Source organism: Haliotis rubra, unplaced genomic scaffold (genome assembly GCF_003918875.1).
Source record: "Haliotis rubra isolate DU_JTF1 unplaced genomic scaffold, ASM391887v1 Scf732, whole genome shotgun sequence".
NCBI lineage: Eukaryota > Metazoa > Mollusca > Gastropoda > Lepetellida > Haliotidae > Haliotis > Haliotis rubra.
The window spans coordinates 78541-96750 of NW_025767449.1; the positions used below are offsets into that span (position 1 = coordinate 78541).

The following is an 18210-nucleotide window of genomic DNA, read 5'->3' on the forward strand; positions in this document are numbered from 1 at the left end:
ATGAACATCAATGTAAACACTGACGTGGACATCAATGTAAACATAGCAATGAACATCACTGTAAACATCGCAATGAACATCACTGTAAACACTGACGTGGACATCAATGTAAACATAGCAATGAACATCAATGTAAACATCGCAATGAACATCAATGTAAACACTGACGTGAACATTAATGTAAACATCGCAATGAACATCAATGTAAACATCGCAATGAACATCAATGTAAGCATTGCAATGAACATCAATGTAAACATCGCAATGAACATCAATGTAAACTTCCATGAAAGTAAACATCGCAATGAACATCCCTGTAAACACTGACGTGGTCATCAATGTAAACATCGCAATTAACATCAATGTAAACATCGCAAATATCAATGCAAACACCACGTGAACACCACTATGCACACTGTGAAAAATACTTCCCTGAACACAGATATGGGCACTATGATGAACATCCCTTTATGAACATCGTGATGAACAATGCCTTGAAAATCCTGGTGGTCACATCTATGAACACCGCTATGAACATCATGATGAACACTGTCGTGAACACCTTCCCTTCAGATCCAAGCGGCAAGAAATATATATCCCAGTACGGAAACTCCAAGAACAACAAGCATACTGAGATTCACAGAAACTCCAGCTCCCAAAGCACCGGGACACCTCCATGGTTTGAACTCATGAATAGCTGTTAGATTCGTCGGGTTCTTCATCCACTGAACCAACTGATGCATCGTGACAATGTACACGTCGTTCAGATCAAGGAGGGACAAAATACACCTATCCAAAGCCGAGTAATGATAGTCCGTGTTCAGCCACCCTGGCTTCATGTTCACAATAAAGGGAATCTTTTTACTCCTATAGAAGTTGTAAAAGTTCCTCCACAGAAGTTAAAAGGCATCCGATTCCGTTTCTGGCTTAACGATGCACGCACCCACTGTCATGCAAGGGTATTTCAGCTTGTGGTCCAGTAGCGCTATAACGGGGATCTCCCATAACGTGTAGTTGCTGCTAGGGCAGGGCTTTGTCTCACATGACAACGGCCATCCATGTTGTAGAGTTCCAGGCCAAGTGATATCGTCCTCAACATTATCAACATTGTCATCATCGCCACCATCAACATCACCCATCTTCGTATCGCATCATCAGCACGACTGCCACCACCATCATCACCATCATCATTCATCGTGTTTACGCCACTCCTATATTTCCCCCGTGTATATGAGGAAGCCGACTGTCCACTTAAGATGATCATGTAGAGATGACCCACATGCAATACGCCACTCATCACCCCCAACCAACCTTCCCTGACATCCACGACATGAACCCTTCCTCCACCACAATACTCATTAATCTAACACCACGGTCAATCCCGTGTAGCAGTTACATGAGAGAGAGGGACGCACGCACGCACGCACGCCTACTGCTACCATTACTACTACTTCCACTACTAGTGCTACTAGTACTACTTCTACTACTACTGCTACCATTACTAATTACTACTTCCACTACTACTGTTACTAGTACTACTACTTCTACTACTACTGCTACCATTACTACTATTTCTACTACTGCCACCATTACTACTACTACTACTGCTACTATAACTACTACTTCTACTACTACTGCCACCATTACTACTACTTCTACTACTACTGCTACCATTACTACTACTTCTACTACTACTGCTACCAGTAGTACTACTTCTACTACTACTGCCACCGTTACTACTACTTCTACCACTACTGCTACCATTACTACTACTTCTACTACCACCTAAACTGCCCTAAAAGGTTTCCGTATAAAGGCGAAGGTTTCATAAAACACACTGGGACGTGAATGTACCCTATGTTGTTAGGACCGCCTGGGTTCAAATACGGGGAAATGAGATATCTTCAGCAACTTTCACATTTGCTTGCCAAGTATTAACGTAGCAAGTAACTGGACGTACAGTAGCGACTGCTAACTTCATCATACGTGCTTGTATAATGTGTCAGAAATGTGTGTAATGAATGTCGTGTGTTTAGCATGGCTTTGAACAATACAGTTGAACCTCATTTATCTGGACACTAGCGTTTTTTCACATTACGTCCGGATAAACAATATTCCGGATCTCGCCAGTTACCCCCCTTACACGTGTTCTACAGACGTCCATGCGTAAAAAAGACCCTCTGATATAACATGCAAGTATTTTACGAAGTCAAATTGTAGATTGCATTCCCTCGACGAATTCAGTTAAACGAAAAGGTAATCAGACACTTCGTTAATGAATAATAGAAATTTGCAATCATAATTCACTGGACACAATTATTTAACATATATATTGTGTTTCATTCTCTGTTAGACATTGTTTTTCTTATTATTCTTATTGTGATTATTGTGTGTATGTTCTCGTAAACTAAGGAGGGGTGGGTTAGCCTAGTGGTTAGAGCGTTCGCTCGTCACGCCAAAGACCTGGGTTCGATACCCTACATGGGTACAACGTGTAAAGCCCATTTCTGGTGTTTTCCCGCCGTGATATTGTTGGAATATTGCCAAAAACGGCGTAAAACTAAACTCATTTACTTACTCTTGTAAAGTAAACAGGTAATTCAGTTAGAAAGCAATTCCTTTGAGTTATTATGCAATAAGTTTCTAGCACTATTATTGTATCGGAAGAATATATTCCGACGCAGTGTTAATTCCTCACACGCAGAGCACGTGGAGCAAATTAGTCCTATTGCTGGATAACTTTACGTGAGGAACAATTTGATGAGTCACGATTGAGATTTCCTGCGATGGTCTTGTTTCAATTTTTCCATCAGAAGGGATAAATATTTTAGTGTCAAAACAGTTAAGGATCTTTTTATGGTATTAATATCATTTAGTAATTGTTGTTTTTTAAAGAAATAGAATTGTTAGAAACAATTTGAAGAATATGTTTCGTAAATAGATCAATGGCATTATAAAATTGGTAGATTTAATAAGTCACTGTGATAGTTAGGGGCTCTATCCTCAAAGGGGGTGTGTGTGTGTTAAAGTATTGTAAAATTATTGTCCTCCTGAGAGGATACGTAATTCCGAAAACCTTCAAAGTAAATTAAATCTCTCCACTCTTTTTAATTCTAGAATATGTGTCATTTTAATGTATGGCTAGATTTGTCTGAATTGCTAACAGCTGACGGGATCGATCCATGTGTGAAGCAAATGTACTGTAAGTCCCCACGGTCTCTAGTATGGTGATCTACCTTCAGTTGTTGGCAATCTATTGTCTGTTTTTATATTGTATTGATCTCTTTAATTATATTGTTTATGATAACATGCTAATTTTACTTTCATATCTGTGATGCACTAGTAGTTTTACTGTTCTTCGCCAACAGGGCTTATAATTTCTAAGTTTATTCGTCTGTCATATACTTTTTAATAGTTCTGGTCACGATATGGCAGAAATCTGCCGATGTGACAATACATATTCACTCACTCACTCACTCACTCACTCACTCACTCACTCACTCACTCACACACCCACTCACTCACCCATGTGCCTCAAGACGTGGTGGATGTGGTTGTATCGGATGACGTAGCCGCGCTGTAGACAAGAGTTATCGATATGCAAATAATCATCGTGTTAAGTATTAGAGAAAATACCAGTGAAGAGTTTAATTTAATATGGGTCTTGAGCAACCCATGCTGTCGTAAGAGGTGATTCACAGTATCAGATGGTGACTCTCACTTACTTGGTTAACACATGTTATGTATCCTGGTTGTGCAGGTCGATGGTGACTCTCACTGACTTGGTTAACACATGTCATCGTATCCTGGTTGTGCATGTCGATGGTGACTCTCACTGAATTAGTTAACACATGTCATCGTATCCCGATTGTGCAGGTCGATGGTGACTCTCACTGACTTGGTTAACACATGTCATCGTATCCCGATTGTGCAGGTCGATGGTGACTCTCACTGACTTGGTTAACACATGTCATCGTATCCCGATTGTGCAGGTCGATGGTGACTCTCGCTGACTTGGTTAACACATGTCATCGTATCCCGGTTGTGCAGGTCGATGGTGACTCTCACTGACTTGGTTAACACATGTCATCGTATCCCGGTTGTGCAGGTCGATGGTGACTCTCACTGACTTGGTTAACACATGTCATCGTATCCCGATTGTGCAGGTCGATGGTGACTCTCACTGACTTGGTTAACACATGTCATCGTATGCCGATTGTGCAGGTCGATGATGACTCTCACTGACTTGGTTAACACATGTCATCGTATCCCGATTGTGCAGGTCGATGGTGACTCTCACTGACTTGGTTAACACATGTCATCGTATCCCGGTTGTGCAGGTCGATGGTGACTCTCACTGACTTGGTTAACACATGTCATCGTATCCCGATTGTGAAGGTCGATGGTGACTCTCACTGACTTGGTTAACACATGTCATGGTATCCAGATTGTCCAGGTCGATGGTGACTCTCACTGACTTGGTTAACACATGTCATCGTATCCCGTTTGTGCAGGTCGATGGTGACTCTCACTGACTTGGTTAACACATATCATCGTATCCCGATTGTGCATGTCGATGGTGACTCTCACTGACTTGGTTAACACATGTCATCGTATCCCGGTTGTGCAAGTCGGTGCTCAGGACATCAATCACTAGATTGTCTGACGGAAGTCACAAAGCTAAAACATTGTTAAGGGCGGCATTAAATAACCGATAGACAAATAAACAAAGTATAGACATGAGTGCACTGGTGAGTGACTCTACAGACGACCCATGTAGAAATGAGTCAGAATTGGTCTTCAGGAACCCATGCTTGTCGTAAGAGGCGACTAACGGGACCGTGTGGTCAGACTGACTTGGTTGACTCATGTCATCTGGTTACTGTCAACAATCCAAAATGATCAATATACAATTTACTATTTATTCATTATTTATGAACAAGTCATTTGCTGTTTTCAAGCTTAAAGTGACCACTTGATGAGAAGTACATGTGCATAGTAGGTAGTGGCAAGCAGAGGTAATATTGGGGTAGTCTTGGAGTTACAAATTCATTCTTATAAAATATTTTTATTCAATATGAGAGGAAACGCTAACGCTGTGTTGGTAAAGCATCAATGCAAATATTCTAGGGTGAAGGGACCAGAGGTACGATAACATGTGAAAAAGAATCACACATTACTTGAGCCTTTCGTAAATAATAAACATCCCACTATTGCTGTATGTTAGGTGAAATTATCATATGAATTAGAAATAGAAATCAGGTAACTATCAGGACCATTCATAGAAAGGTAATAATTCACTACGAATGGATCGGCTATTACAAAGGCACACATGCGATGAATGGAAAAAGTTAGTGCCATTGAAAACAAATTTGTCGTTATTTCAGATAAATTCTGATCCAAATAAAACACACCTGATTTTCTAACGTATACAGAATCATATTTAGACATCCGTGACATGCGTTGCAGTTCATGTTTCGTTTGTTCTTTTGCGATAGACTTTGTAATTAACACTAATAGTAAAGCATTAATCATTACTGCAAATACCAGCATATGCTGCATACTGCGATCTTGTAATATCCCCGAGACCTTCAGACAATCAACGTACTGTCTTGGTTCAGACATTGACGTCAGTATTGTACATACAGAGTGTCATGCTGATGATGAAGACTTTTCTACCGTTTGTAGTAGTTGAAGGATCCTGTGACGTTGTGGCCTGATATCAGTTCTCCTGTTATATCTGCATAGTAGGGCTGACAAACACGCATCATGACCCACATGGGTCTGTCAAAATCTACATCTGTAACAGTGATGTACACTGTGTTATTAGCAGCATTGATAACTGACAGTTTGTTGTTAGCTCCATCCAGTACAAAACACAGTCGTAGGTCATAAGACTGGCCAACTCTGTTCTGGGTGAGTGGGATGTTCCTGAGGAGGGTAGTTTTATAGGTAACCAGGAGACACAGCTGCTGCTTGTGGGTGGGGCATGCAACAACACGTGCACTCAGTCCAGTGAGTTGATTGAAGGGAGTGTCTACAGGGGTGGGGGTCAGAGCAGTCTCCAGTATCATCCACTTGTCTGGTATATTTTCTTTCACAGAGAACCCAAGGTTTACATGATAGATGCACTGTTGACCGGGGCGGTTTCGGACCATCAGAGGTCTGGACGCCAGAACTGATCTGAGTTCTTGTATCCGACATCCTGTATCAGGAGAAGGGGTTGTTGTTGGAGTGTTGGTGATTACCCGCCTAGATACGCTTACATCACACCGAGCTGTTCCTGGGTCCCATTCCAGCATAGGGTCTGTGTACAGAATTACATTCATACCTGATACAAACTATTTCCATTGCAGTGAACGAGAAGTTATTGATATTATAGAAACAAAAAATATGGAGATACGACAAATGTATGTAGCTGCACAATAGCGAACTGTACCTCCTAGGAAAATGAACTGGGTCTAATGTTACTATTATAAATATCACACTAGAGTGATGTATTGACAAATAGGACACAGAAAACGTATTGAAGTTTCACCAAGGACAAGATGCCCACATCCAGAACTACTCACATGTTATCTCCCCTTCACCCAACTTCCGGTGCATCTCCATCACTGAAAAAGTATAGGTAATGTTGTATCTCCACAATATCATATATATGTTATGTCACTGGTAAAACAACCCGGAGACCTTTATCGAAACAGAAGGTTCTGCAAAAAAATTATAATCACCTCTGTGGTGCTGTGGAGCGGAAGGAGATATCAACCTGAGAGCGGATGGTCGGTGGTTTGATTCCTGATCGTGTCACACCACAAGGACGTTAAAACATGGTACTTGTTGTCTCCTTGCCTGGCGATCGGCATTAGGTGATAAAACAAGGACTGGTAGTCAGTATGCTGGGACTCAGTGAATCATATACTCTCATACGGAACTGCAGCTTTCGTTCGCTTGCTCACTCACTCACACACTCACTCACTCACTCGTTCACGTCATATTTTCGCGCCCGTCATCTTAGTTGAAGTTTATTCAGAACGATACAACAATGTCATTGTGCAGCAAATGGGTCGATCTGACCTCCATTGCGGTAGGTCAATTTCACAGTCACTATCACCCGGTTGTTGTTATGTTTATGCACATTTTGATATTTACTCGATTTATGCATAGTGCTACTCAGAAGTCGCGAGGGTTTGGGAAACGTTGCAGTAGGACACGATCTCTTACATTAGGGTATTAGGCTTCCAGCAGAGAATGAGGCCTAAGGGAGTTTGCACCATATTAATTTTATGTTGGATACAAAAGATAATTCGGCTATCAATGGCAAGCAGCATGTATTCAACCAGCGTTGTTTGCCGCAGTTTTGGGTTTCCATCTTACAATGGACCAGTGCCGATAAAGTATGGCGACGTTGTGCCGGTGCAAGGCCAATAAAGTTTGCCGATGTAGGGCCGATGTAGGGTCGATGCAGGGTCTATGCAAGGCCAATAAAGTTTACCGATGTAGGGTCGATGCAGGGTCGATGCAAGACCATTGAAGTTTACCTACGTTGGGCCGATGATGCAACCGACGTCTGGCCCATGTCGCGCCGATGGTGGCATGCTACCATCACTCACTCACTCACTCAAAACTAAACCAAGGACTGGTCGACAGCATGTTATTAACTAATTTTCTTCTACATATGTTATTAACTAATTTTCTACACCATACCTGTCGGTAACTCTGCTGGATCCAGTATGATGGCGTTGTATGCTTTAGAATCTGGCAGTATTGTCGGCCTCTCTGTTGGGGAGAACGTGACTGATCTGACCATTCCAGCTGCCTTGATACTATCACGAAGATGATGTATGTTTGCCTCCACAAAGTTCACACCAGTCCTGACAAAGGATACCTCTTGTGGCGTCTCGCCCAACATGGCTCTCAAAGAGGCAGCTGAAGACCCCATCCCCTGAAGATCCTCTATCCTGTCAGCTTTACTTCTCATTAGTTTTGTGTATTCAGTGGAAGATTCTACTCTTGCCTGCAAAACTCTTGTTGATTCCAGTGACTCTTCTGTCATCTGAAGATTCTGAGCAGATTTATGTTCAACATCTGACAAGAGGACTGCCCTCCGTTGCTTCAGCTCATTGGCCAGATCGTCAAAAAGTTTTATTGATATCATGTGTGGCAACCCTCTTGGACATTTCAATGTTCTCTAGCTTCTGAATCAATTCTGCTTCTGTTTTTCTCAGTGTCTCTGACTTTGCATTCATCTTCACAAAAACGTCTTCTGTGGATTTTGACAGTTCTTGGTGTGCCTCATCCACAGACACAACATTGTGTCCCTTCCCTTTATCGTGATCTACTACAGTGCATGAAACACAGACGACCTTTGTACAAGTGTGGCAATAGAACTGTAGAGGCTGCTGGTGTTGACTACACTGATGTCGACGACGGAAACTCTGCACAGGTCGCCCCTTCATCTCATCAAAGGTAACTGTTGTGTGTGTCTTTGTTGTTACATTCCTCCTGTGGGCATTCAGACAGATAGAACAGAGAAATACCCCACAGTTGTCACACTGGGCTTGAGCTGTTTCCTTATCAGGACAGTCTGTACATGGAAGATGAAGACCTTTCTGGATCTTGAGGTACTCCAGAGTCTTCAGGATGACCGTTTCTTTGGGCAGGGATTTCACTCCACCAGGCAGGTTATGCTGGTGCCGACACATGGGGCAGGACATGGTTGTCTTGCCTCCACTGCAGGTTTCCAGACAGGGCTGACATATGGACTGGACACAGCATGGCATACGACGAGGAATTCGTATTGATTCATCAAAGTGTTCTGTGCATATTGGACTTTGTCAGAAGATCCTTGATAGCAGCCACTGAGACAAGATCCGACATGGTTGCCTGGCAAATAATGATCATTGTTATGACTCAGCGTTGTTCCTTGCCATATACATTGTACCTCTTGACATGCGGTAAGGAGCAGTGGTGTGTTATGTATTTAGACTTGTGCTAAATTCAGACAGAATTCTAGAATGTACTACAACCGTCCTCTGATGCAGAGAACATAACAGAATGATCTGGTAAGGTTTGTGTGGGTATATAAGGGAAGCTTACTCTTGCTTCTCATATCAATATCAATATTGTATTCAGCCTTAATTGCTATTTTTTATACTTGATCATTGTTGCGGTGAGTTGAATACTACCATCACTGTCTTAATGCTATCATCACCGCTTTTGTATCATACTGCCTTTGAACTTGTACTAGATATTGTTTTATTTTGTTGTTAAAAATATCACAAATAAATCATCATTGTCTTTATTGCTATTATCACTGCTTTTGTATTCCACTGCCTTTGAACTTGTACTCTCACTGCACTGCATTGGTAGTTATTAATTAACTTATATACTTACTTAATTTTAGAATATCGTTACTAAATATATCACATTGCATTTTTGTTTGTTGACTTCTTTTACGGACTGATTCCAAATTAGCTTTTAGTTTCAACTTGACGAGGGTTCAGGCAATATCTATCAAAAATAGATAATCATGTTTTTTACCTTGTTAGAAACGACGGTAAAGAAGGTTTTGAGAGAGACTTCTACATACACCTGCAACGCATACACCTACACATCCCTTCCTTCACCGTATCTGCTCATGCGCAGTAAAAACGTTCGTTTTAAGGTCTACACAATATGGAAAATTCCAATGGAATGTGCTGTGTCACAACAACAGAAAAATACGTCAACTGTAAAGAGTGGACTTTGATCATGACATGTGGGTGTTAAAAAGGGGCCGTAATCGGATATTGTCTCACTTATATACAGTACAATGATCGGTAGCGTCGTCTTAAACCACCTAGGTTATGATGGTTATCCTTTGGAATCCTTCTACGCATGTGCAAACAGATACAGTCTAAGTAAACACTGCTATACTGAGTCTAACAAAACCTCGTGGAAGGTCGCGTCAGGTAACCTTTGAGCGACATGGTTATCATTAGCTAATATTTCCGCAAGCTGAAATCCTTGAATACTGACAAAACGCTATTTTCAGCAAATGTTTACTCACGGTTGTGGCGTGCTCCATGTGCATCACTCGGAAGCAATCGTACGGAAAATAGCACTCGGAATCGTTCGGGTACACAACTTTTTCGAGGTAAATGTTCAAAATGTATGTGCGAATGTCAGCTTTCGCGATTCGGTAAGCTGTGTTCTGATTGGTCAATTGAAAAGGTTACCTGACGCGACCTTCCACAAGGTTTTGTTAGACTCAGTATAGCAGTGTAACGAATAATACTGAGTCTAAGTTTACTTAGACTGCAAATAGATAAAGTGTAGAATGAGAATATCTGTGTTTGTGTGCCTTAACCCGTCTCCATTGGTGTTATGCATGTCTGAGTAAGTGAGTATGGTTGTACGCCACTTTTAGCGAGTTGGGTTGAGTTCTATGCTGCTTTGGGATATATTCCAGCAATAACATTGCGTGGACAAGGGAAATGGGCTTCACATATTGGACTCAGGCCACAGCATGAAGGACAACATGCTATATCCACTTGGCTGTCCCACCGCCCCTTTGTGGTCGAGCACTCATAAGGAACCATCTGCTGGTGGCGGGGATGTTTAGTCCCGGCCGACCTTGGCACATGGGTACACAGGTAGATGATGTTGTAGAGGCCGATGTTGTCACGGCCGACGCCGATGCTAATGAAACTATGACTGCTGAATGATGATATATTGATTTTGGGTGTGAACAAAATATGTCGTGGTGATAGGATGAATCGTTATTGTTAGACGGAGATTTTTGTCTTTTCCCAAATGTGTTTTTCGACCCCCAAAGAATACTTCGAGACATCAAAGTTCCACAGAGCGGTGGTTGACTTTGTAATTCAATCGCACTGTTATGTATAGCCCTTTAAAAATACTATGCGTATACATCATTTTAGTGGGAGATCTTATCCATCTAACATATGTTATATTTGGGATTAACCTTTTTAGTAAAACTACTCTTTTAATCGTAGAATATATGTTCGTTTAATTTATGGCTAGATTATCTAACATTGCTAATAGCTGAGGGGATGGTGTAAATCCAGCTAGGGTCCATGCAGGAAGCAAATGTACTATAAGTCCCCATGGTCCCTAGTCTGGTGATCTACCTTCAGTTGTTGGCAATATATAGCCTGTTTTTTACCTTGTATTGTCCTATAGTTAGACTGTTTTAGATTTGATTGCTAGTTTTAAATTCGATTCTGTGATAATCTAGTTATTTTACTGTCCTTCGTTGACAGGTTTTTATCGTTTACCATTGCTTACTATGCATAAAATTAATTGTTCTCGTCACGATATGACTGAAATATTGCCGATGTGACGTTAAATGTTTACTCACTCACTCACTTTTTAGTAAAGTACAGATTCTAGTAAATTTGTTGGGTTAAGTCCCATCCGGGATTCGAACCCACACCCGCAGAGTCAGACACCTACTCGCCAGCACACAAAGTCAGCCGCCTAGCCCGCTCAGCCACCGCGACTTCCACAAAAACAGAAGTCGGACAACTGGTAGTCTCGACTGCGGACTTTGTGTACCCCTCTGATCAGTATACATTGGCACGGCTCTCAGAAAGTGTAATCCCAAATATAACATATGTTACATTTGACCACTTTCTAAATGGCATTGTGTAATCATAGCTTTCGGCCGTGAGAGCCGTAAGGTGGCTGAGCGGGTTAGGTGCCTGACTCTGAGGGTGTGGGTTCGAATCCAAGTGTAATTCCAAATATAACATACGTTGCATTTGACCACTTTCTAAACGGCATTGTGTAATCTTATTCATCTACTAAAGAGTATGCAAGTGAGCTAGTGAGTAGGACACTGACATTTTGGCACATTAACATATACAGTGAGTTCACACATACAGTTATCTAGATCTTTACATAAAGCGGAATGTCAAAAAATAGACATGTTTCCATTCAGTGAGCCATTGTTTTCTGTGTGCATTTCTAAAGGATATCGTTGTTGTCTGGCGGGAGATTTGTTGTCACACACAAGTCCTCCTGCTCGCGAAAAGCATAGACTTTAGATCAATATTCTGCATTTCTGTGTTGTCTGACAAAGTACCTCTTACGTACACCCCAAACGAGTTGTAAGTTTGACAGCAATAGCAATGTCCCTGACCAAGAGTTCCCGTCTGAGCTCGTGGGGGTGACATAAATGCGGAATATTGACAGTCCTTGAGTGACCCAGGGGGAAGGACAGCTACAGACACAGCTCCAGACACAGCGCCATCACCTACGACATCACCGGGGGCGATGTATCTTTACACTGGCCTAAACCGAAATAATAGACTGGTTAGCTTTCTTACCTTTCGAGAACTGACAGTTGAGAGGTGTGGTACAGTGGGCATGTAGAAAGAAGCACCCTACCTGGGGGTTATCTGCACATGTCAAGAAGTTTACTTCGTTGTCAAGAACAACAGAATGCGCAATCTCATACAAAATGAAAAAAAGGCAAGTCATATATAGCAAACTTCGACAACGCTGTGTCGGTTGCCAAGGACCTTTCGGGAAATGACAGTGAAGGGGTTGTGTACAGGAGGCGACCAGATACACGTGCACAAACACAAGTAGCCCAAGGTCATATCTGCAAGCCCAGTAGAAGGTGATTGATTAGGGATCATACCTGCAGTGTCAGCGGGTAATGAGCAATATCAAACTAAGCGAATGGGCAACAAGATAACAGAAGTCATACTACCAGTGTCTGGGGGAATATCGTGTAAAACCATAACCATTTAAATATACCAGATCTAACTTGAAGGATGTTGAGAAACAATAATCATACTCGAGAGAGGCAATATTGTAAAACGAACATTATGTGCAACCAAGAGAGAGATCGACAATTTTCAATAACGTACTGATAATCGGACATTGTTTGAACTCACTTGTATACATTTCTTACAATAAGCGGATGTCGTTCTGTTCTGTTCTGTCGTAGAAGGCTACCACAAACATAATCGAAAACAGAATCGATCAAAAATAAACTGGTTAACCTTCTCACCTTACGAGAAATGACAGTTGCGAGATGTTATTAATGCGACGTCTAGAAAGATACATGTACACGGACACAACCCTACCTTGGCGTTATCTGCACACGCCCAGACTTTACTTTCGTGGTTAAGAACTATGGAATGCGTCGTTTCATTTGTAGATAAGTGGGTAAGACATCGGGGTATCGAGGACGTAAGCAAACCTTACATCAGCATTATAACGTCTCATATATACTAGGCACATAAAGAAACTGTTCATACAAAAAATTAAAATCGAAATTTATCAAACCTGTGTAGACACATAAGTTTTTAAACTCAGAGATTAGTGATATGTATCCAACATGCATGCACGCGCCACGTACCGTGACGTCAGTGGGTTCGTCCTTGAGACGTGCAATACGTTGTTGCACGTGCATTCCGGGAAAGAGAAACAGAGCAAATGAATGTCACACAATACTGTCACTTTGGAAAGCTCAACCCCTGCCCTTGCGATTGTTCAAAAAATTAAACGGATATTGAAACGCATAGCATGCCAAGGCTCACGTCTGCACAACGTCATGAGGCCATTGGGTCGGTCCGTGGGGGAATGTCTCAACGACAAGTGGCTGCACATTTCCACTGCCACCGGAACACCACTTCTGCACTGGTGAGACGCTACCAGAACACAAATGACGTCATCGATCGGCCACGTTCTGGACGTCCACTGTTAACAACGCCAAGACAGGACATATGGATAAAAAAAGGGTGACCCATCTTCGCCACAGGTGTCAGACTGCAGTGATGACTGCCCGATCCACCCCAGGACTTCGCCGTATCCACCCCAACACAGTTCGACAGCGTTTACGTCATCACGGGATCAGACCACGACGCCCCGCCATACGGCCTATCCTGACACAACGTCATCGACAAGCTCGCCGAATGTGGTGCCAAAATCATGGCCGCAGACCCTTGTTTTGGTGGAGAAATGTTGTTTTTACAGATGAGTCCAGGTTTAACATTTCCCATAGTGATGGACGTCAACGTGCCTATAGACACGTGGGAGAACGTTATGCACAGGCCTGTGTTTTGGAGAGGAATCGCTTTGGTGGGGGTTCCGTGATGATTTGGGGTGGATTTAACAGCACGCCAAAGAACTCCTTTGGTGATTGTTCAGGGCAACTTAACTGGTGTGGGTAACAGGAATCAGATTCTTCGACCTGTGGCCATTCCTTTTCTGCAGCGTCATGGCCCTGGGTTAACATTCCAACAGCACAATGCCCGCCCTCATACGGCAAGGGTTGCTATGGATTTCTTGCAACACCACAACGTTGACTTACTGCCTTGGCCTGCAAATTCAACGGATCTCTCCCCGATAGAGCATGTTTGAGACGAGATGGATCGACGTCTACGCCGTCTTCCTCATCCGCCAGATAACGTCCTTGACCTTGCAACAGAACTTGAGAGAATCTGGCTTGACATCCCACAAGCCTTCCTTGCACGTTTGATAGGCTCTATGCGTCGTCGATGCACTGCTGTTCTCCATGTCGATGGTGGACATACCCGTTATTGAGCTTGTGACATGGTCGTTTGACCCCTGTCCCGCTTGTGGACTCGTGACGTCATTGTGATTGACTTTTCAATGGAAATTCTCCCGACTTGTTATGGTCTCATGATCCCTCCATTAAAGTTAAATGTACCCTTTATCGAACTGATCAACTGGGATAATATTTTGACAATGCACAGTTTCTTTATGTGACTAGTATATAACGCCTCTTATACCCGAAAAGGCGTTCAGCATTGGGAACACAATGAATAGGAATTCATATTGGTAGAAGGGTCAAGAAGGGAAAATAGTTGACACTACCATTATCTGGGGTAATATGGTGGAACACCATTCTGGCCTGGTTAGTCCATATGTAACTTGGAGGAGGTTGCAAAATAGCATCATTACAAATAGCATGAAGGTTGAAAAACCAATAAAAACTACTCAAGAGAGGGAACATTGTTCAAACAGGGCTTGCCTGTAGTTCTGTTAATACAAACAATCATCGAAGGGAGATTGATACTTTGGTAATTTTACAATAACGTTCTCACATATATTTATTACTAAACAATTGTCCTTGAAGGCTACTGCAACATAATCTAAGCGATTCTAGGAATCGAGCTCATGTTGATCCCTGTTGCTGTCTGTCTCCATAGACGTCCTGCACGTCTTGCTAAAGGCTGCAAATGTCTGCCTTTAACTGTGCAGAGTTACCCCTTATAAACTGAGTTAGCAACATGTGGAGATAGAAGACAAAGTCTTTACATGTCGGTAGGTTGTTAGGTATTGGTTTGACCATTAGAAGTGAATTTACTCACACAAGTGACTTTAAAGCAGAGCCCAGCGAGTAGTGACATTGTGATGAGAGCCGATCTGAAACTGGGGGCTGAGGATTTGGTAAGGCTTCTATAGAATTCCTGAGATTATAGCAGCACCTTAACATTATTCTCCTTATGAGGGATCTTCGCCTTAAACTCATGCACCATGGATGTCATAGCCCAAAGCCTGTGAGTACTAATTCTGTCTGTGGTAGTAGGCCATTTTCACTTGGAACAATGTCTCGTCGAATCAAACGCTTAAAAACACCCAACTCTAACACAATTGTATTGAAACTGTAAAGAGAAAACATGATCCGTCTGTTCTTTATCAAGCTAAATACATAACGGATACGTTAGCACAAGATATGATCAGTCTGTTATACAATGTCACTCTTTGTGTGTTCTTTATCAAACTCAATGCATAACGGATACGTCAGCACAGGATATGTTTCAGTCTGTTATACAGTGTCACTCTTTGTGTGTTCTTTTTTCAAACTCAATACATAAGGGGTACGTGAACACAATATATGATCAGTCTGTTATACAGTGTCACTATTTGTTTGTTCTTTATCAAACTCAATACATAACGGATACGTCAATACAAGATATGATCAGTCTGTTATACGATGTCACTCTTTGTGTGTTCTTTATCAAACTCAATACATAAGGGGTACGTCAGCACCAGATATGATCAGTCTGTTATACAGTGTCACTATTTGTGCGTTGTTTATCAAACTCAATACATAACGGATACGTCAATACAAGATATGATCAGTCTGTTATACGATGTCACTCTTTGTGTGTTCTTTATCAAACTCAATACATAACGGCTACGTCAGCACAAGATATGATCAGCCTGTTATACAATGTCACTCATTGTGTGTTCTTTATCAAACTCAATACATAACGGCTTCGTCAGCACAAGATATGATCAGTCTGTTATACGATGTTACTCTTTGTGTGTTCTTTATCAAACGCAATGCATCATGGATACGTCAGCACCAGATATGATCGGTCTGTTATACAGTGTCACTATTTGTGCGTTGTTTATCAAACTCAATACATAACGGCTACGTCAGCACAAGATATGATCAGTCTGTTATACAATGTCACTCATTGTGTGTTCTTTATCAAACTCAATACATAACGGCTACGTCAGCACAAGATATGATCAGCCTGTTATACAATGTCACTCATTGAGTGTTCTTTATCAAACTCAATACATAACGGCTACGTCAGCACAAGATATGTTCAGCCTGTTATACAATGTCACTCATTGTGTGTTCTTTATCAAACTCAATACATAACGGATACGTCAGCACAAGATATGTTCAGCCTGTTATACAATGTCACTCATTGCGTGTTATTTATCAAACTCAATACATAACGGCTACGTCAGCACAAGATATGTTCAGCCTGTTATACAATGTCACTCATTGTGTGTTATTTATCAAACTCAATACATAACGGCTTCGTCATCACGGGTTACCATCAGTCTGTTATACAATGTCACTCATTGAGTGTTCTTTATCAAACTCAATACATAACGGCTACGTCAGCACAAAGATATGTTCAGTCTGTTATACAATGTCACTCATTGAGTGTTCTTTATCAAACTCAATACATAACGGCTACGTCAGCACAAGATATGTTCAGCCTGTTATACAATGTCACTCATTGTGTGTTATTTATCAAACTCAATACATAACGGCTTCGTCAGCACAAGATATGATCAGTCTGTTATACGATGTTACTCTTTGTGTGTTCTTTATCAAACGCAATGCATCATGGATACGTCAGCACCAGATATGATCAGTCTGTTATACAGTGTCACTATTTGTGCGTTGTTTATCAAACTCAATACATAACGGCTACGTCAGCACAAGATATGTTCAGCCTGTTATACAATGTCACTCATTGTGTGTTATTTATCAAACTCAATACATAACGGCTTCGTCATCACAGGTTACCATCAGTCTGTTATACAATGTCACTCATTGAGTGTTCTTTATCAAACTCAATACATAACGGCTACGTCAGCACAAGATATGTTCAGTCTGTTATACAATGTCACTCATTGAGTGTTCTTTATCAAACTCAATACATAACGGCTACGTCAGCACAAGATATGTTCAGCCTGTTATACAATGTCACTCATTGTGTGTTATTTATCAAACTCAATACATAACGGCTTCGTCAGCACAAGATATGATCAGTCTGTTATACGATGTTACTCTTTGTGTGTTCTTTATCAAACGCAATGCATCATGGATACGTCAGCACCAGATATGATCAGTCTGTTATACAGTGTCACTATTTGTGCGTTGTTTATCAAACTCAATACATAACGGCTACGTCAGCACAAGATATGTTCAGCCTGTTATACAATGTCACTCACTGTGTGTTATTTATCAAACTCAATACATAACGGCTTCGTCATCACGGGTTACCATCAGTCTGTTATACAATGTCACTCATTGAGTGTTCTTTATCAAACTCAATACATAACGGCTACGTCAGCACAAGATATGTTCAGTCTGTTATACAATGTCACTCATTGAGTGTTCTTTATCAAACTCAATACATAACGGCTACGTCAGCACAAGATATGTTCAGCCTGTTATACAATGTCACTCATTGAGTGTTCTTTATCAAACTCAATACATAACGGATACGTCAGCACAAGATATGTTCAGCCTGTTATACAATGTCACTCATTGCGTGTTATTTATCAAACTCAATACATAACGGCTTCGTCATCACGGGTTACCATCAGTCTGTTATACAATGTCACTCATTGAGTGTTCTTTATCAAACTCAATACATAACGGCTACGTCAGCACAAGATATGTTCAGT

General features: G+C 41.5%; 1 protein-coding gene across 7 annotated transcripts in view; it reads right to left on the reverse strand.

Moving 5' to 3' along the window:
* The window catches only part of LOC124259687 (E3 ubiquitin-protein ligase arc-1-like), a 91543-nt gene that overhangs the window by 40927 nt on the left and 32406 nt on the right, over positions 1–18210 (reverse strand). The window contains exons 3-4 of one of the 7 annotated variants that reach the window (XM_046693870.1): positions 6573–6614; positions 5361–6307 (exon numbers count right to left, since the gene is read on the reverse strand). The exons of 3 other annotated variants lie outside the window; for them this stretch is intronic. In XM_046693870.1, the coding sequence (XP_046549826.1) occupies positions 5676–6307; positions 6573–6614 (674 nt within the window). In that variant the 3' untranslated portion in view covers positions 5361–5675. Of the gene's footprint in view, positions 1–5360; positions 6308–6572; positions 6615–18210 lie in introns of those variants that run through there. 3 more of the 7 variants (XM_046693871.1, XM_046693869.1, XM_046693872.1) reach the window with 3 other exon arrangements.